This window comes from Drosophila sulfurigaster, chromosome 2L (genome assembly GCF_023558435.1).
Source record: "Drosophila sulfurigaster albostrigata strain 15112-1811.04 chromosome 2L, ASM2355843v2, whole genome shotgun sequence".
Taxonomy (NCBI): Eukaryota; Metazoa; Arthropoda; class Insecta; order Diptera; family Drosophilidae; genus Drosophila; species Drosophila sulfurigaster.
In genome coordinates, this window is record NC_084881.1 from 23,360,413 (window position 1) to 23,380,434 (window position 20,022).

Sequence of the window (20,022 nt, forward strand, 5' to 3'; positions counted from 1 at the left end):
TATGAGTTTATTTTATAATCAAGTAAACTTGTTAACGTTTGAAAAGTGTATTAAAAATAATAATAAAAGACAGAAAATCGGTTTAATGAAATATACAAAATATTAGAAAACTATGCTATAAGCTTTTTTCGGTTTTTAAATCAAAATAACAGCCAGTATATATATACATATATATGTTCTCAATAGCTTATGCAACCCTAAACTTATCCTTTTAAATAACCTATAAAATTTAAGAAGCTTGTGATACAATAATAATAAAAAGAAACAAAGATTACATTTCGAAAATATATTTTAGCAAGTTTTTCGCCTCGGGAGAAGTAAACATTTCCACTCTTGGTCTGACCATGAGTTCTTGTCTTCTAAGCATCAATCACTTTAATTGTGGATGATTGAATTTGTATCTCTCATCCGATACTCACGTTTAAAGGATGGTATAAAGTAGTTCACATTTTGGCCAAGTCCTTTAAGCACACCATGAATCCAGTTAAGCTGATGTGATATATTTGCATAGGCCGAAGGCACATTCGGGTAGTTACAATTCAGACCCCAGGAGACAATGCCAATTTGATAATATTGACCGGGATGATCGACAAGGGGGCAAAAGAGAGGCGATCCGCCATCGCCAGTGCAAGAATCCAGATTCTTCTCGCCGCCGGCACACAAAAAGGATTCATCCAAGCGGAAGTAGCGACCTAAGCGAGTGCGTCTGAATTTCCGTTGACACCGTCGATTATCTAGAATCGGAAGATCAACTTTGCGGAGAATATTGCGAGTTGTATCGGACGTAAACTTCTCCTTTCCCCAGCCAGCCACAAAGCAGCGTTCGATGTTGGGAAACTCAAATTGTCGGGGCAAACAAATGGGCATTATATGTTTGGCAAATTCGAGTGGAGTTCTCAAGTTCAGCACCGCAATATCGTTGAACATTGTTCCACTATCATACTTCTCATGACAGATCTTAACGAGCACTTCTCTCTCCTGGTGCTCAAAGCGTTCCTCCACCGACTGCGTGTCCCATTCTCCAGCACGGATGCGAAGATCCTGGGTGGCGCGGTCGCAGACAATGTGAGCGGCAGTTAAGACCACATTTGGCGATAGGATTGACCCGCCTCCAATAAAGTTCAGATTTGTCTGCTCGCTAAGAAAGATGGCCACAACCCAGGGGAATTCGGCGAAATCGGTCAACTTTGAAGTACTCTGATTTTCGACATGCATAGATTCCACATTACGACGACCGCAAGCAAAATCATGCGGTGGCAACTGTGGTAGCTCTCTCTATAAAAATCAACGGTTATACTTAATAATATTTGAATAATCTGCACAGCACTCACAATAAACTCCTCTCTGCAACACGATTGATGACTTTCACACGGATTTGTGACGCTTACACGATAAAGTGAATCTATTTTCCCAAATGTAATTTCTGAGTTATTGCTGCACTTCCAGAGCGGAGCACAACGACTGCCAGGGGCACAAAACGACGAAATTCCTGGAAATACACAATACGATTTTTTATACTTATAAGTGGCTGATAAATAATAGCATTATTAATGAGTCTAATCTAAGAACATTCTTGGTAAATATTCATTTTCTACGAAAGCATAAATAATATTACACAGCATGTCAATTAAAGAATTTCAAAACAGCTTCCAGGAAATGTATGTAATAGGCCGAACCCATAAAGCATATATATTCCTAATCAGCTTCAACAGCCGAGACGATATAGGCACGTCCGAATGTCCGTCTGTCTGTCTGTTCGTATGTACACCTAGATCTCAGGGACTATAAAAGATAGATATAATTATTTCGACATCACTTATTATGTTTTGCATGCTGATCAAGTTTCTTTAAACAATTTTTTCACGCAATCTACTACGGATGTTGCTTTGGTTAACAATCTATTTGAATGATTTACTATATCAATACCCCATAGATGAAATTTTGAATATTTTTCGTATTTTTGTGATCTATTTTAATTTGTGGTCACTGTTTTGCTTTTATTCACAATGGGTAGATGGAATACCACAGTTGAGCTCATGTTTATATTCGAAACTCCAAAATCATATGTATGTTATTTGGTTTTGCTTCTTATAATTTTTTTCTGCTTATATATTTTACCTGTTTCGTCTTCTTGAGAGCTGGCAAAATTTGTCAGAAAACATAAGCAAAGTATTGTCAAGAAAGCGTTGATTATGTTGTTGGGAATTTCCATTATAAACTTAAATTTTTTTATAATTTATGATAAGAAAGCGTAGCAAGACCGATCACGACAGCAGCCAAATTTAGACTAATTCCAGCTCAGCGAAGAATTAAAATGTCACAATGGCATTCATAGAGAATGGTACGATAAGAAAGCTGCGTGCACTACGGGTTGGAGAATAATGACAGCAACAACAAAGGTTTAAGCTATAAAAGGTGATGTTTGTGACACGAACAATTAACGGAAAAAGCAAATCAAAACAAAAGCATGAATATGTAGTATATATGGCAGAGAAAAGGCAAGACAGAGAGAGAGAGATCTTAAATAAGCTAATCAATGGTTGAGATGCACAAGTTGAGAATGTTAATATAATATTACTAAAGAGAGCACTTCGTTAACAGCAAGTAAAATAAAAGAAGCGCATTGAAAGCAGAGTGAACAAAAGAGCTTTAATGAGAAGAGAACAGCCGAATATAGATTTAAAATATGATAAGCAATCAATTGCTAAGCCTACAACAACGAGAAGAAAAATCAATAGTTTGCGAGAGACATCAATTAGTCAACGGAAAAGCACTGAAATAAATTGTAATCTAACGCAAACAGTGCTAAGTCGTTACACTGCTTCACACTCTGCTTGCATGCAGTGCAAAATAGAATAAGCAACTTTAGCTTTCAACTATTTATCCCAACACGAACATACACAAATTTATATTAGTATTTATATATGGGTTTATGAAGAGATTTGCAACTTTTCATGGCCACAAAACTTTTGTGTCTATTCATAGCAATATTAGAAAATAAATAATGCGGAAAATATGTGCAAAATGTTGTGTACATTTATCAGGGGAAAACTAACTAATGAGGCAACTGGTTCAGGGGGCAAACAGAAAATATCAATTACATTGGCCAAATGATGATAAATGCAACTTTAAAGTGCTGTTGCTTTAAAGAGTTGGAGACACTATCAGCAAGGAAACTCCCACAGGACAAAATTTCCTTTTCTATGCCGCCCTACAAACTGCTGAACTTATAGCTCACACTAACTCTGGCCTTATTAGCTATGTTATATCAGAGTGCTGAATATTATTCAAATTAAAATACTGTCGTTTAAAAGTAAAAGTTGGTTAAGTAATCCATACATCACTTCTAGCTTTTTAGAGTCAGTATTTTATATTATTTCTAAGTTGATAAAATAAAAAAGAAAACATTTTCACATTATCTATTTAGTGCAGGCAACCTAAAAATTATAAATAAAGCTGGTATTAACAAATATCGTAAATATTTAGGTCTAATATTAAAAGTGTTCAGTATCATAACAGCCAAAAGCTAATAATAAGTATAATAAGTACATTCGTTTCCTACTTTAATTTAAATTTACTTCTTACGTGTTTTTTTAAATTTAAATAAACAAAAAGTATAATAATTGGTAGATATATTTTCACATTATTTTAATTTATATAAAAAAGAAAGATTTTCGGAATTTGTATAAAAAAAAGTTGTTACACAAAATTTTTCTTATTTTCAGTTGAAAAGTAACCAATTTTTTGTGGATTTGAAAGAAATATTAAGAAGATATGTTTTTCTATGTATCATGGGTTAAAAATTATATGAAAATTTGTTTAAAGAGTAAAAAAAATACAAATTTAAAGAGTATACAGATACCGAATTGTTGCAGTTTTTGTTGTTGACAGTGTTACAGTCATTTGCCTGCTTTGTATGCAGCGTGTGCTACTATCAGTTGTTGGATTTCAATAGGCGACTGCACTTTTGTGCCTCAACAATCTCAAAAAGCAAAAAAAAAAAAAGTGAAAAAGTGAAAAAGTCGAAGCAACAATCGAGAAACTGCTGCCATTATGCAAGTCAAGTAGAGAGAAAGGTTGTTTAAAAAGTGAATATATTCAAATGGGGATGGCACTTAATGCAACAATTGTGGTGCTTTAAGAGCCACGTTGGTCTTGCCCTGTTGAACAACTTGTCGCTGCCTGACATTATGACAGGACACAGGACATGGGACAGAACACTAGCCGCCTCTGCTCTCTTCGCTCCTTCCTTCATTTGTGGGTCGTCAGACCCGCCTAACTAACTTCCTGAACATGCCTGATGACTTGTATGTGCTACACAGCCTGCCTGCTGCAGCAGCCTTTGCTCTCTTCAATCTTTTGTCTTTCAGCCCGTACATGTTGTCATTGGCATACTACTTGCAGTGCTCTATTCTACTCTCTACTCTCTCCGCCAAAATGGCAACATCAATGTACCAACTTGGAGTCAAGTCAGCTAACTATAGATGCAGATACCGACGGGTAAGGGTAAGGGTTAGGGACAGAGGCAGATCGAGGGGAAATGATATACATAGATATATCTCGTGGCCTCTTGTTTTTGTCGGCCTATGCTTCAATCCGGTAACGTGCCACTTGTTAACGCACAATGGAGGTCTCTTGCACAAGACTGATTGATGCGCCCCTAAAGGCTGATGCAATGTTCGAAGTTTCCTTCGCTTCAAGGCTCATACCAGAGCTTATAGTTGATTCTATTTCAGATAGTTTGTATTTGCATCTGCCTTAAATTGTTGCACTTTATATGTATTTTTTACGCTATTAAATTTCAATTTAATTGGCTTGCCCCAAAACGTTTATCCAAACGTATACGTATAAGTTTAAGCTTGGTTTATTTGCACTACAATATTAGTATTCAATAGTCGACTATTACTTGAAAGCTTTGCAGATTTTCTTTTTTTCAATACATTAAGGTATTAATTGGTATTTAATAAGCAAGCAAACCCCAACACAAATTTAAAGACTTTTAAAATATATAAGTTGTGATTTTCTCCGTTGAATTAAATATGCTGTTAGCCAATTGCCTAGATTTTTTAATCTTTTCAAACATAATTTATTGACATAACAATATAACTGACATATTTTATGACTAAGCGAAATTTAAAGCAACTTCAAAGGATATTGAAATAAATGAACTATGATTTTCGTTTTTGTAACATTAAGTTTAATGCGAGTGTTTAATGCTGCACTTTTAAAACGTATTACGTACTTAAACTTACAAAGTTAACAATTTGTTTTTAAGATGCACAATTAATAATCAACCAATGTTTTAACGAACTATTCCCCCTTAACATTACAGTCCCCCTTTCGAGGGAAACTCAAGTTTGGCGTCAGTTTACAACACTTTTGGGTCGCACTTTTTGGGAAATTGTTGATAAAATATTGACAGAGCTATTATGCAGCTTGTACAAATTAATAGCAATGGCTAGGTAAACACTCGTACACTCGAAGCTCATGTGAATACACTCACACACTTATACACCAACATTCACACATTGAGAATGAAATGCCATTCAGTGTGCGGTGTGCGCTCTAGCAAAATCTCTTGAATGCTGTTTACATGTTTGTACGTGTCTTTGTTGGCAAATTAACGCACACACACATATAGACTCACCCTCACTTTCACCCGCTCGCACACTCATGAATCCTACACAAACATATACATAGGCTGAGCAAACAAAAAGCGTTGCCTACCTTTGCGGGCGGCGTATTTATTTACGCCTTTGAGTGTTGCACGCCACACAGTCTCAGCATCTCTGCGCCCCGTCCCGCCAAGCAAGGCCAATATTGAGCTTCTGCTGCTGCCGGAGATTTAACTATGCTTCTAGACCGTTTTCGCAGTTATATTTCTATGCTTGCGACTTTTATAAGGTGGCTTTCTGATGGAAGGCTAAATTGCACAAATATTATTGCAAGGTTTTAAAAAATTTTGTTTTTAGTTATAATACTTTTAAGTAACTACTGTGGTATTTGTTAATGAAGCTAAATTTTAAATTTCATAACTTATTCTTATTTAGTAAAAAAAAAGGTTTGCTTTTGTATTATTATCTTAGTATTAATATTACTTCACATTGATTTCAAATTTGTAGAATGCTTTTATATCAATTCATTTGAAACTGTTATGTTTGTAAAGTTTGAAGCTTACGAATTCCTTGCATACTCAAATACTTTAATATTAAGCCAAGATTTCATTGGGATTTAAAGTTAAGTTATCGAAACACATTCTACCTGGATTAATTTATTCAACATTGAACTGAATTTTAGATCTTCATATGCTATTAATCTGATGTTTGTAGTTCAATGCAGCATGCCTGACCTTTGACTTTGCTTTGCTCTCATTTCCCTTTAATTTCTCTACTAGAATTCCTTTTGATAACGATATGAGCGTCATGTGGTTCGTGTTATCTGAATTACCCGCTAATTAGCAAACATTTTAAAGGAAGCTTTAAACTTTGTTGCATCCTCTTTACTTGTGTGTGTGTTTTCAGCAAGTTTGTGCAGTATTTTTCTGCATTTCTTTTTGCAGTTTTGCAGTCGCGAGTTTTTGTATTTTGCTTTGGCCCGGATAACATAACCTTAAATATAATCCGCCACCTGCCAGGCGTCAGGCTAATTAAGCGCGTTGAAAAGAAGCCAAGTTAATGGAAAAAAAGGGGGTCAGCAGCTAAGGGGCTGAGTTGACTTTGCTTCAACTTCGCGCTGCGCTCGCCTGTTGGCGTAATGAAGTTACCACAAAGTGAAAGCCGTCCAGACAACGTTCGCCGTCTCTAATTAATTACAGCATTATTTTTCTACTTTTAATTTGGATTTTTTATTCGCTGTTGGAATTCTAGTGCGGGTTTAGTTAATGTTGGTCACTGGCTAATGAGCCAAAAGCAATGGAAACTGGGTCACTTCAATAAATGAAATACCTTTAAAGCGAAAGGGTAGCACCAAAGATAACAAACAAAAAGGAAAAACTGAAACTTATTTAACAAATATTTTAATTAATTTGTAAAAATATATTTGTTTGCGACACTTTTCGTAATCAATAGTGAATTAATGAATTCAAATTCGAAAATATTATGCGAAATAACTGTAAAAAATACCAGCATGAGCAGCAGCTAAACAATAAACTTTTCGCAGCGAGTGTGCTTGTTTTTTGGCTTAAGCGTGGCGCACCTGTTACAGCAACAACAACAACGACAACAACAACAACAGGAACTATGGCCAAATAGAACAACACCTTGCCAAAAGTTTCTATATTTTTTCTGCTGCTGCTGCTGCAGTTGTTGTTTTGAGTTTTGTTTGCTTGTCAATGCAAAACAACAATAAAAACAACAACAACAACTACAGCGAATAACAACTAATATTAAAAGAAGTCTGACAACGAGTTGGCCAAAATGGAAATGGAAATTGAAATGAAAGTTGAGTATCTGATAATACAAGCACCACTCTGCCTGCCACATTGCATAATGAAATCAAATTGTAAAACAATTTGCATTTTATAAAATAAACTTTCTGTTTTCCTTGCTCTTGTTGCTGTTGCTGTTGAATCAGTCAAAATAACTCGCAAAACTCATTGTTTCGCTTCTAGAAATAGCGATGGAAACAGCAGCAGCAACAACAGAAGTAAATGCAGCTGCTTCACAAAACTCGGAAAACTTGCGCAAGTGGAAGCCAAACATGTGCCACGAATAAATCAGAAAATTGCTTCATTCGTTACGTCAGAAGATACAAAAGTATCTGAGCATCATATAAATTAACTTCAAGTAAAATTCACGTTTGGTAGTTTGAAAATTAACGAAGACTTAAAAATGGTTACAAATTAAGGAGAATATATAATTTATGTATATTTTGTGAACTGAAATATTATCCATTTCAATCTAAATTAATTTTGACCTAATATAATCATAAATTTATGCAATACATATTGGTAATCGCATAGAGTAGCAAACTTAAATGAGTTAAAAATCTCATTAGCTAAGGTAACAAATACCCTTCAAATTGCTGCTAATCTTCATCATGGTAATCTATTTATTATTCATTAACTAATATCTGAATAATTTATTAATAGTGAGGTAATTCATAGATAAATTGATTAAATACTTATTGTTATATTATATTTTCTGACTCTATTAATTTTTGTAATACAGTAATTTTAATACTATACAGATTAACATTATTAATATATAGAATCTTTGAATCTTTCTCAATAATTATGAAAATAATGAATCAAGCCATCTTAAAGTAATTAATTTATAGAATACCTTAAACCCTTTCATACCCAAGTTAAATTTCAATACGACAATTTTTTTACGATACTAAAATGCAGAAAATTGAACAATTGATTAAACTTAAGAATATGGGGAAAAAAATATGAAACAATAAATTGCAACTGGTTTTTTTTTTTCATGTAACAGTAATGTTGCCTGTAGAAAACAGTGAACATAAATATTATTATTTTCATTTGTTTAAATCTTGATAATTTTTCTGAATTTGATAATGGTGAAATTTAGGAAAAGCTGCGAGCCAAGCTGTTCAGTAGAGTACAAACGTAACAAAGATGGAGGATAGTCAATACACCCTATCGATATCGGTAAGTCGATGGGATCTAAGATATCGGTATCATCAGTCGTCAAAGTAGATAGTAAGAAGAAGAACATCAGTCGTAAAAGTAGAACGGTATCAGCACCAGCGGTAGTAATGAAGTCAGTCGTCAGTAGTAAGCAGTATTATATAAGTTTAATCAAACATATTATAAAATAATTAAAGGTTATCAAAATAACCAATATTACATACGTTTGTATATTAACTATCATAGATTCAAGTACAAGCTCGCTTTTCACTTCTGCTGGTCAGAAAGCTTTTACAGCAGCGTTTTTCTTTTGAAGAATGAAGTTTTGTCTGCGATTTTGGAGCGAAATCCCATTCGTGCCTTGGCAACAACAAAACGTTAACCTTCAAAGGAGCAGCAACAGCAGTGAGCAACAGGATGCCAGCTTCCACACACACACACACACTCACACAAGCACACATGCAATTATAGGCGAGGCACGCTATACAATGCACAAGTACGACAACAACAACAACAAGAACAACAACAATGGCTAAGCTCTAGCTAAATCTTGATAACAAAGTAAATAATACAAATTCTCGCAATTTTTCTGTAATTAACACATCCCCCTCAACAAAAGAGGCAGCAGTCAAAGGGCACACAACTCTCTGTCTGTCTGTCTGTCTGACTGTGTGTGTGTGTGTGTGTGTGAGTTTCAGTGTTTATGTAGTGGTGTGAGTGCTGAGCGAAAGCATGACAGGATTGCGTGCTGCAGGCATGAAACAAGAGAGACAGAAGAGGGCTGCGATGTGTTCTCGCATTTACAACTCATACAAAAGTGTTGTCAGTCAGCTCGCATTTTTATGAGGTGTGCGTGTGTGAGTGCGGGTGTGTGTGAAAGGACATGCAACCTGTGTTTGTTTATGAGCTCATGTCAAGTTTAAGTGGCGTCTCTCAGCGTCGCTTATCGCCCATCTCCCCATCTCCTATCTCCCGCCTGTCGCTCGTCTCCTTTTCGCAAATGCCAAATTGCCACGTCAACTGCATTGTCTTTTGTTGTGCCTGCTGTGCGGTTAGTGTAAAAGAAATCTAAAAGCATGTAAATCATGTGCAAAGCAATTAAAACAAAAGCACATTACCATCATCAACTCCCAACTCCTTTTTTCGCCATCAACAACGGCAACGTTTTGCATGCGAAATCAATTGGGCACAAATCTGACAACAAACAAGAGCAGCGAACAACGAACGACAACAACGAAAATAACAATAATAATTTCATTAAATAAATTGAATATTGATTGATGAATGTGCCGGACATTTGTGACATTTATTCATGTTATTCATGTTCGCATTCATGCGTTAAGACCCCATAAATTAATTGCTATAAAAACGGACAATGCCATTTGTCTATCAGCCATGAACATGAACAACAACATGAAAATGTGCCCATCGTAATGTGCCACGCCCCTAAAAATACTTGTGCAGTATTAACAATACACGAAAACAATGGAAAACTATGAAATCAATTAACCACTTTGATGAACAACATTTGTTTATGTTAACTCGATTTTATATTTTATTTTTATGCACTGTAAGTGCTGATAGGAAAATGGTTTTAATATTATTCTGTAAACTGCAGTTTAACTGGATGCTGCGATTAATTGAGTTACAAACATGTAATTGGAAAAATAGTTCTGTATTATTCCGTCACTAATATTATGTATTATACGAGTAGTCAGTCATAAAAGTTAATTGTAACGAAATTCTAAAAGATAATTTCTTTGATTTCTCCTAATCCATTTTCGATTTTCTTCAATATTGTTTTAATAATTGTGCATTTACGAGATAAATATATAAATATGATCCTTAATAACTACAGTATTTGTTTCCTGTAAATTTGGTTGCGATCGGATTAAAGTTGTCGAAGTGTTTAAGAAATATTTTTGTATAGCCAAAAACTCCTATTGCGATCGGATCTTACTTGGTTTGCCACTAATCTGGTATACTTTGTACTCTATGGTATATTAAGAGTCTCTGCTATGTATATATTAATATACCAAATATATCCTTCGGTAAATTTCAGTATTTTTGGTATGTTAATTCGGTATCTTACGAATATTACCGCACAGTTTTACACTTATTTAAAATGAACATTAATTGTTTATTTACAATTTCAAGAATAACAATTAATGACATTTTTATTTTGGCTATATATTATATATTAAATTAAGTTTATTTAGGAAGAACATTTTTAAAATAAAATTTTCTGGAACATAAATCTTTTAGTTGCTTTCAATTTTTATATTTCTCGCTGCAACATTTGCAATCTTAAAATGTCTTTTAATAATACATTTCTTCTTCTATAAACCAACTTAATATTGCACTAATTTAGTCACAAATTATTGGTAGATCGTTAAAGGTTTTAAATATCTATAAGCTACCAATTTATCTCCGTTTTGTCCCAGTTAAGTCAACAGTTTCTTCTGGTTTCTTTGCTCAGTCGACATGGCACAATAAATGGTTACAATTTTCCCATAGATCTGTTTCATTTTGCCTGAGTCGAATCTATTTCATTTCATTTCTTTTGGTATCTCAGCTCTTCTGCCTATTCCCTTTTAATTGTCCTTGTGTTGTGGCATTGTTATTGCTGTTCTTATTCCCTGTTGTTGTTGTTCGAGATGTGTTTGTTGCTGCATTCCTTTGCTTTGGTTGCTTTTCATTGGTTTTCGTGGCGCGTAAATAAATTTCATATCATGACATTTATTACTGACCCTTAAGCTTGGCCAACCCACAACCAAAACAAGTGTGTGTGCGACTGTGTATGTGTGTGTGTGAGTGTGCGGTAGATTATCCTGCATACCCAGGATCTGCATGCGGCGTTGGTAACAATTTTCATTTAAGATTTGTTTATTTTTTTCCTCGAGTTCGCTTTTCGCTCCCCTCTCATTTTGATTTATTTTTTCACTCAATGGTTGTAGAGAGTTCTTGGGGAACAATAAGAAAGAGTGGTAAGAGGGGAAGGAGAGCAAACAAATGCCAAGGAAATGAAGAAGGAATGAATGTGAATGAAAGCGAATGAAGGCGAATGAATGTGAATGTGCGAGTGAATGCAAAAGATGAAGAAAGATTAAGTGTAAGTGGACAAACGGACACTGAAAACAATTGTAGTTAATTTACGCATCCAGCGAAATGCATAAGAAATTAATGAAAATGAAAATGTGAAAATGTGTTCAACAGAAATAAAAAAAAAAGCAAAAGAAAAAATAAACGGAAAAATGACAAAGAATTTGTATCGCGGCCGCGGGCTTGGACCTCAGAGCTTGTATCTTTGAAAGTTAACTTGACTGTGAAATAAGCTGAGCAAACACAGAGCGCATTGTCTTTGTCCTCGCGTTCTGCATAATTTATTTATGTTTTCATTTTTTTTTTTTCATCTCTGCCAACAAGAAGAACAAGAGCAACAACACGTTGGAAGATGAAAAGCGTTGTCGGCCGTTCAGCTCTGAGTTAATAGCGAGAAAATGCCAACAATTCCGGCCGAGCAAATAATTACAGGCTTAATAACAAATTTAATATGGTTCGGTCCAAGGACGCACGAGCTGCTCGTCCTTTTCGTCCCTTTCGAGTTGCGCCAGCTCCTTCTCCTCCCTTGCATACTCAACTGTTGATTTTCTCATACGTTTTATGCGTTTTAATGAGCGCCTTTTGCCTACCAAACTCCTTCGCCTTTGCCTGTTTGCGCTTCAATAACAATGAGCATGATGTCCTGTGTCGTGCTGTCGCATCCTTTTGCTGCCCTCTGCAGTCGCCTTTAACGAGTATTTGTTGTCCGTTCTCCATTAAAAACATGCACTTGTCACCACCTCCTTCTGTCCGTGTCCGTGTTCGTGTCTTGTTTGGCAGCTTTAAGCTGTGTGCTGTGAGTGTGCCTGAAGAAGTCGTTGTCCTTGCAATTAGTTGTCGCTTTTCCATTTTGTTGTTTCTTGTATATCCATTGTCAGCTTACGCATATCTCTAGCGCACTTTTCATTTACAGTTTTGCACTGGGCGAAAACACTTCAGAGCACTTCTATCCATGAGAAAGTCAGATGATGCTCCAGCTAATTGCACAGCGCTTGTTGAGACTGCGAGAAGACTTAAGCAGAATGTCCTTGAATGTCCTGGATTAGCGGATTTTTTGCACAGAGTAGTGAAAGTTGATGCAAATGAATTTTGCCAGAAGTTTGCACAAATGTTGTAAGCAGATTGAATTACAATTACAATTAATGCTTCAAAATTATTTTTTGAAATAAAACATTATTTTGCAAATACAAAAATTGAATTTCTAATCAGAATCGATTAGGGAATTGATGCGTCTTAAAATATTCCTTTGGATCAAGTTTGAGAAATGAGTACATTAGTATTATTTGCAGAATTGAAATAAATATTTATATTGTTTGCTTAAGAAAAAGCATGTATAACTAATAGATTCAATATGAAAATTCCAAACAATCAATAAATTTCATTTCATTTTAATTTTTGTAAATAGAATAAACGTTTCTTTTTATTGATGTTCATTACAGCATCATTTAGTAAAGAATATGTATTATCTATAGCTAGGATTTCCACACTTTGAGTGTAATTTTCAAAGTGTCGCAATTCATTGTATGACTATATTATACTATTATACTTTTTATATGAACTATGCTTTACAACAATCTAAAGAATTTTATGTCAATAATGACATTTATTTCGTTATTTACTTTCTAAGCTTTTCACGTTCTACAACTTAAAAATTAAATTTGTTGTGTCCTTGCTATAAATTTAAAGATTATTTCTAACTATTGTCTTAGCATGGGTAAGTTTCACATTAACTTTAAACGAAGCTGAAGTTCAAATCCTTTTTTACTAGAACCCAAACAAGATGAGGATGAGCTTATACTAGATCCACCGCTCTTTGTGCCCTGTGACATGGACAAGTTTCGAGATCCGGCTAAGCAGGGAATCATTGTTGGAGCGTGTGAAGAACTGGACAAGTTAAGTGCACAAGATGAAATCAGTGTGTCGAGCATAATCTCGGCCTTGATACGACCCATCGAACCATCTGATGAGCAGTTCAAGCAATGCGATTGGGGCATCGATCCCAAGAGTTTTCTGCCCGTCAAGCAGGCTGTGATCTTCAAGGAGCAGCTGTTCATCTCGAAACTGCGCCACACCAACTGCAAACTGAGTGAGAATTTGAAGATCTTCTTCGAGCGCGAACTGCAGCAAATCGGCAAGTTTTGTCTGAATGTCGAGGAGGCGTACGATGGCTATGTGGTCTACAGTAGCAGCAAGATGAAGAAAGGCAAAGGCATCGCCGCGTGTGGCCATCAGCTGAAAGGCAAATACGACGATAAGTTTCTGCTGATCTGCGAGAAACGTTCGGAATTCGATCGCATTGATCATGCGCTAGTCGAAAAGTCATTGGAGGTTAGAAATCATGCGGACCGTTATCTCACTGCGATCAGAGAGACGAAAATCAATGAGGAATCCCAGAAATTCAAGGCCACCGTGGACATCAAGGATCGCGATCACACTTTCGTACTCGACGGTGGCATTATGCTGCTAATGCGGCATCTGGTTTGTCACAACTTTGTGGGCACCTTCGAGTATTACACGATGAATCTCTACGGTCGTGTGATGCGCTGCAATCTGATTGTGTCCAAGGAGCGCAAGTTAGTGCGCATCTTCTACCGCACCTACAAGAATACCATTCACATTGTCACCCAGCAGTGCTTCAACGATGAGCTACAGGATGTCGCCGAGACCTTCATGACTCCCGAGGGTCGCATTGTGATGCACTTCTGGCGTGGCTACAACTATTTGTTGCACGCTGCCTGCGCCACGCAGAAGAAGAAGAAGGAGCGCATCCTTCCCAAGTTGGAGTTGATGTGGCGTCAGGATTTGGCTTTGTCGCGCAGGTTTAAGGAGCTCAAGGCCTTGAACTACGAGAACTCCACAAAGTATCTGGAGTCGAACTCGGAACTGGCGGACTTTATGCAGGACTATGTGTTGAACATTCTGCGCTATAAGCCCAGCAATGTACTCGAGTTCTCCATCATGTTCTTCCAGAACATGGCCACGCCCAAGTAATCGATGCTGTTGTATAGTATCTCTGTAACATTTGAATAAAAATCTAAAGCTAAGTTGAAGAGTTTGCCTTTGTTTTGGTATGTTATTTAAAATCTAAAGGGTGAACTTTATTAATTCCTTTATTGCTTCATTTAAGTCGATTGATATTTAAGTAACATAATTTACCCATTAAGGAATTTACTAAGTTTAAGCTCTGTCAATAAATCGCTCTTGTTATCAAATTAATCCACAAAGTGGAGAACATATTAATAACAGTAACTAAAAACATGCCGAAGGCAATATTCATAATGTAGCATTGATATATTAAATATACAAAATAAATGAAATAAAAGTAAATGTTCTCCACAATTCACTGCTCTATACAAATTGATCACTTTATATTTTACACGAGTCGAAGGCCCCAGCAGCCAGAACTCTCTTCTCTATTTAAATGTAGTATTAAACACCAGATTTAATATAATAAAATAAAAAATATATTTTTACCAAAACTAATTATAACTAAACAATCTAATTATATGTTAATCTCTTTATTTGCTTAAAGATATAAGGTTACGTATGGTTATGACATATAAATTATGTTTTTATAAATGTTTTAAAATTAAATAAATGTTTTAAAATTCCCTTTCTAGTTTCCTTCTCAGCATGAACTGCAATCAACTGGTTGCCTGAACAACTTAAGGTTGCTGTTTATCAGATAACCCCAGCAACCTGGCCGTCAGCTATTTACAACCCTCAAACAAACAATTCCCATCAAATTGTCAGTACAAAACCGAGTTACGTTTTTAACAATTCGCCTCGATATATTCAAGTGTATTCTTCACAAATATTCTGTGTACTTTCTTGATCTTAAGCTCAACGCATAACCAACAAAAAAGATGGCTTGCTGCAAGGAGAAGGATCTGTATGCAGACGCAGCTGACTGCAAAGCGGGTGCCATTGATTTGCATCCAACTTCGGCGTGTCCAGCTCCCTTGATATGTCCTCCACCACCAGAAATGGGACCCATCAGACGACGCAAGTGGAATGAGGAGAAGCCCGTTGCTGTGGTGCCCAATACCGAGGCCATAAGACGTGAGCTGCAGGAGCACGCTAAGCAGCACATTGGCGATCAAGTGCAGGGGCATCATCAGGTGCAGGACGAGCTCAAGGCGGGGCTAGACCAGCAGCAGCAGCAGCTGATAGAGATGCGCAACGAACACGCCAAGGATCGACCCCTCAAATCGGAGGAAATGCAGTTTGCTGTAGGTTTACCTTTTAAATATATATTTAATATAACTTACCGATTACAGTAAATTAATGCACTTAGCGACACATTTTCAACACAAGTAAAAAACAACATTTTCTCTTAACCTAATTATCACTTAACTACCAACCAAAAAAAAATACTTCAGAGAAATTCTCTTGCTTTAGTTCACGTCATTTAGAGTAATGGTCATTTTGCATAAGCGCTATTTCACATAACTACCACAATTTACACTTTAAAAATCTGAAGGGTTACACAATCAAAAGAATAACTATTAAAAACATAAAATACTATTGCTTAATTTGAAGTAATGGCGTTAAACGGCAAATTATTTTTTTGTTGCCACATTATACTTAGTAGCAAAGCTCATTTTGCCGCATATCCTAAACACAATACAATATCTTTTGGGTGAACGGTAGTAAGGCGCATTTTAAATTAATTATCCGATTATACATAGAAGCAGAAATCATTTTGAAGCATTTGGTCAATGCAGACCGGAACACATACGAACAAAAATGATACTGCTGGATATCTTCAGTTGACGGTTATTGCAGTAAAGCGAAATTTAAATAAATTTCTTCATTGAACTTAGTAACGAAATACATTTTGTGGCACATTCGAGTATGCAAAGTAAAGCTAACACAGGTTGCGCTTTTCATATTTTCATTTTTAATCAGACCGTTAAGCAGGTTGCATTCATAACATTAATTAATGTCTTGCTTTTTGAATTGCAGCGTTCGATTAATCCCGATGCGGATAATTTACAGAATCCGCCTTGCTATCTGCCCCAAGCTGGCGACGACTTGCCACACAAAGACTCCATGACGCCCATGGGACCCATTGGCCCTTGGGCCACCGGCAAAGTTGACTGGAGTCCTATGGCGGGATTGACTGGCACTCGCCCAGTGGTCGATAGATATTCGATAACACGCTACAGCTCGAATGAATGGCGTGCCAGAAATCAGCAGACAGTGCAGCATACGAACAGTGTGCTCGACATGTCGGACAAGTGAGTTCCAAGCTAGAGTAAAATGTTGAGCTCTTAAAACTTATACTTCTCTCTACTCCACAGAAATCGCTTTAGTGCCACGACGGAGTTTCAACGTTTGACAGCCACCGTGAACAAGACGCAAAAGGAAACAACCGAGAAGCTGCGACTACGCTCCCAAATCATTTGCAAATGGAAGAGCACACTGGAGAATGCCATCAAGGCGATGATCGAGGAGATCTTCATGGTCGACCAAGAGCGCAATCGATTGCGCAAAGCGCTCGTCACTCTCGGCGTGCCCGAGAGCATTGTTCGTGAATGCATCGAGAAACGTTGCGGTCGCCCTGACACTGAATTAGTTCGCGATACGCCCGAAGAAGAGCTGGTCAATGAGCTGGCGCTGATTGCCGAGATCAAGCGACAGCTGCAAAAGGTCCTCGGCGACTTTGAGGCCCAACAGCAGGAGAATCGCGCAGCGAAGCAGCGACTCGAGTTTGACTGGAGTGACAAGCAGGAAGCCTACGATATTGATACTGTGAATGTGGGCTTGAATAACCATTCGCGCACTGTCATGTTCCATGTGGGTGCAGTTAATCAACCGCCCGAACAATCGTCGGAAAAGTACTGGGAACACTTCAGTCTCGAGACGCTGGAGGAGTCTGAAAAGTGTCGCCAACGTTCCGCAGCGCTGCGCAGCAGTCTCAACACTATTTTGTTGAATGGAGCCAGAGATATTCGCACGCAGGCGGACATTGTGGAGAAGTCATTGACCGCACGCATCAATTGCACCCAGGAGGCAGTGCAGCGCTTCGAGAACGATCTGCATCGTGTGCTCCGCGATCTCGCCGAGACGGAGACCCGCATCGAGCAGCTTCATGGACGCATTCGCAGCTTCGATGCGGCCATGAAGGTCGCCCAGACCCGCATGCACAATCGCAGCTATCGTCCGAATGTCGAGAGTTGTCGTGATGTCGCCCAGCAACATCTCATCGATGAGGTGCACACCATTCAGAGTAGTGTCACTGCCATGCTCCACGAGCTCACTGCTGCCGAGGCGACCAAGGAGGCGCTGGTTGGTGTTCGTGCCGCTTTGGAGCGCGAGATTATGCTCAAGCGACGCGCTCTCTTCATGGACAGAGATCGCTGCATGGTGTTGCGATCGCATTATCCCTCTGCCAATGCTTTGACCGGCACAGGAGCCTTTTAATAATCTATCAATTCTGTAATCTCCCCTCAAAATTGAATGTCTGAAATTTTAAGTCCCAAACTGTAAATGTATTTACACTGTAATGATTCGATTTGTTCAGCAAAAATATTGACGAAATTGTAAATAATAACAAGCAAACAATTTTCAATTTAAAAATATAATAAATATAAAATAATATAATAATAAATTTTTAATGAAAAATATGCAAGTAAAATTTAAGGAAATATTTGCGATATTTAGTTCGCGAAAACTTTAAAGGTTAAATTAAGGCTTTTTATTTCTGAGATATTTAATTTATAAACTTAACAACATTTGAGATTCCGAATCATCTTAGAGTGACACAAAACACTTGTTTTTTTCTAAAAATGTAATTCCATTGCAATAGAATGAATCAAAAGCACATATTGAAATTGTCTGAAAATAAAATAGTATTTATAATTAAAACAAAAAAGAATAATTTTATTCTATACCTCCCAAATTCCTTTTGTTATTGCACCATTATAAATACTGCCACTATTTGTGTTATTGTTGAATAGTTCCAGGAATTTACTTCAGTTCCCTTTCAGAGCATCAACGCTTTCGACAATGTTGTAGGTCCGCAAAAAGCCGAAATAACTTGACCTTGCCCACGCAATGGCAGTTGAGAGTGAAGAAATCTAAGGATTTGTTTAACAATTGGTGGCTCAACCCTTGCTGCCAGTTCAGTTCAGTCCAGTCCAGCACAGCACAGCGAACTAAAAGCACGACTTGAAAAACAACACGTGGTCTAGTAATAAATCTTGTCCGGTGAATGTTTTGCACGTATGCGGAAGCAACCAACTTCCAAAAAAAAAAAAAACACAAGAAACAGAGAAAAAAAATAACACAGAAAAGAAAATACAGACAAAGGAAGGCAGGACATACAAGAGACTGGAGAAGACATGTGACATGGATGTGCTGGGATGTTTTGACTTGGGTTTTGTTGCCCGGCCGCAGCACGTGGCGTATGAGCAACGTGTCAGTGTCACATGACCTTTTGCTGCCCAACGCAAAACGCAACAAACAAAAAGACAAAAAGAAAGACAAATATTTGAAATAGAAATACAGAAAAAAAATAACTTCAATATGTTGTCATGAGATGTCTCTTCTGAATTTCTCAACCAATTTTAAATTGTGCACTTCTCATATTCTACATTTTCCTCTGCTCTCTATTTTTCTGCGCTCCTCAGATGTGCGTATAATTTATTGTCCTTGAACGGACAGTCTGTTAAGCGATAGAGAGAAAGAGAGACATTAAAACGGACAAAATTGTTTCAATATTTGTTGCACTTCCTTTCCAAATCCTCAACTTCTCTCTTACCTCCCTTCATCCGACTCCTTTTTTCTTCGCTGCTTTCTGTGTATCTCTAAATTGAGTACGTGTTGTTCTGGCTGTTGAACGTGTTTGGTAAATAATAAGTTCACGTGTATGAGTGCTCCTCTAATACTCTACACATTTGTGTGTGTGTGCTCGTGTGTATGTGTGCATGTGTGTTTGCAAGTTCAGCGTGTTGTCCTGAAGTTGGCAACATATTTCCACTTTTATGGATTTTCAAACGTGTCTGATTGCCATCTAATGTCACTTAGTTGATTTCATTTTATTGCTTTTATTTCGATGAATTTTTATCGGCGCTCGTTATGCGCAAATTTCAAATCAATTTATAATTTTTCTTTTGACATAGCACCTTAAGGAACTTGCCGCAAATTACTTAATTCGATATGAATAACCAAAAGTATTTATTTATTTAAATATCACATTAAATTGTATTTCCTCAAATTAAACTGAAGAAGGAGTTAAGTGTATTTCAGAATTTCCTAATGTTTAATAAGTCAAAAGTGATAAAAATTACTTTGTGTATAGAGAAAAATATTAAATTTTAAAT

The 20,022-nt window shown here is 36.8% G+C and overlaps 3 protein-coding genes across 3 annotated transcripts; 2 read left to right on the plus strand and 1 right to left on the minus strand.

Annotated features, from left to right (window-relative positions):
* Positions 1-258: 258 nt before the first annotated feature.
* LOC133848475 (phenoloxidase-activating factor 2-like) lies at positions 259-2,283 on the minus strand. The gene is made up of 3 exons (XM_062284071.1): positions 2,119-2,283; positions 1,332-1,489; positions 259-1,275 (listed from the first exon to the last, which is right to left on the minus strand). The coding sequence occupies exons 1-3, from the start codon at positions 2,210-2,212 to the stop codon at positions 376-378; spliced, it is 1,152 nt and encodes a 383-aa protein (XP_062140055.1). The 5' UTR covers positions 2,213-2,283; the 3' UTR covers positions 259-375.
* A 10,971-nt stretch (positions 2,284-13,254) lies between these two features.
* On the plus strand, positions 13,255-14,742 carry LOC133850055 (uncharacterized). The gene is made up of 2 exons (XM_062286016.1): positions 13,255-13,406; positions 13,461-14,742. The coding sequence occupies exons 1-2, from the start codon at positions 13,403-13,405 to the stop codon at positions 14,681-14,683; spliced, it is 1,227 nt and encodes a 408-aa protein (XP_062142000.1). The 5' UTR covers positions 13,255-13,402; the 3' UTR covers positions 14,684-14,742.
* Positions 14,743-15,430: 688 nt separating this feature from the next.
* Positions 15,431-18,277, plus strand: LOC133844522 (tektin-4). The gene is made up of 3 exons (XM_062278558.1): positions 15,431-15,924; positions 16,661-16,935; positions 16,999-18,277. The coding sequence occupies exons 1-3, from the start codon at positions 15,559-15,561 to the stop codon at positions 18,119-18,121; spliced, it is 1,764 nt and encodes a 587-aa protein (XP_062134542.1). The 5' UTR covers positions 15,431-15,558; the 3' UTR covers positions 18,122-18,277.
* Positions 18,278-20,022: the final 1,745 nt, after the last annotated feature.

What these genes read in the sequence shown, in the direction of transcription:
- LOC133848475 (XM_062284071.1), bottom strand. Translation starts at nt 2,212, where the DNA reads ATGGAAATTCCCAACAACATAATCAACGCTTTCTTGACAATACTTTGC. An exon ending in CTCTCAAGAAGACGAAACAG is followed by an intron (nt 1,490 to 2,118) that starts GTAAAATATATA and finishes GTGTATTTCCAG; the next exon opens with GAATTTCGTCGTTTTGTGCC. An exon ending in GTTGCAGAGAGGAGTTTATT is followed by an intron (nt 1,276 to 1,331) that starts GTGAGTGCTGTG and finishes TGATTTTTATAG; the next exon opens with AGAGAGCTACCACAGTTGCC.
- LOC133844522 (XM_062278558.1), top strand. Translation starts at nt 15,559, where the DNA reads ATGGCTTGCTGCAAGGAGAAGGATCTGTATGCAGACGCAGCTGACTGC. An exon ending in CGGAGGAAATGCAGTTTGCT is followed by an intron (nt 15,925 to 16,660) that starts GTAGGTTTACCT and finishes TTTGAATTGCAG; the next exon opens with CGTTCGATTAATCCCGATGC. An exon ending in GTGCTCGACATGTCGGACAA is followed by an intron (nt 16,936 to 16,998) that starts GTGAGTTCCAAG and finishes TCTACTCCACAG; the next exon opens with AAATCGCTTTAGTGCCACGA.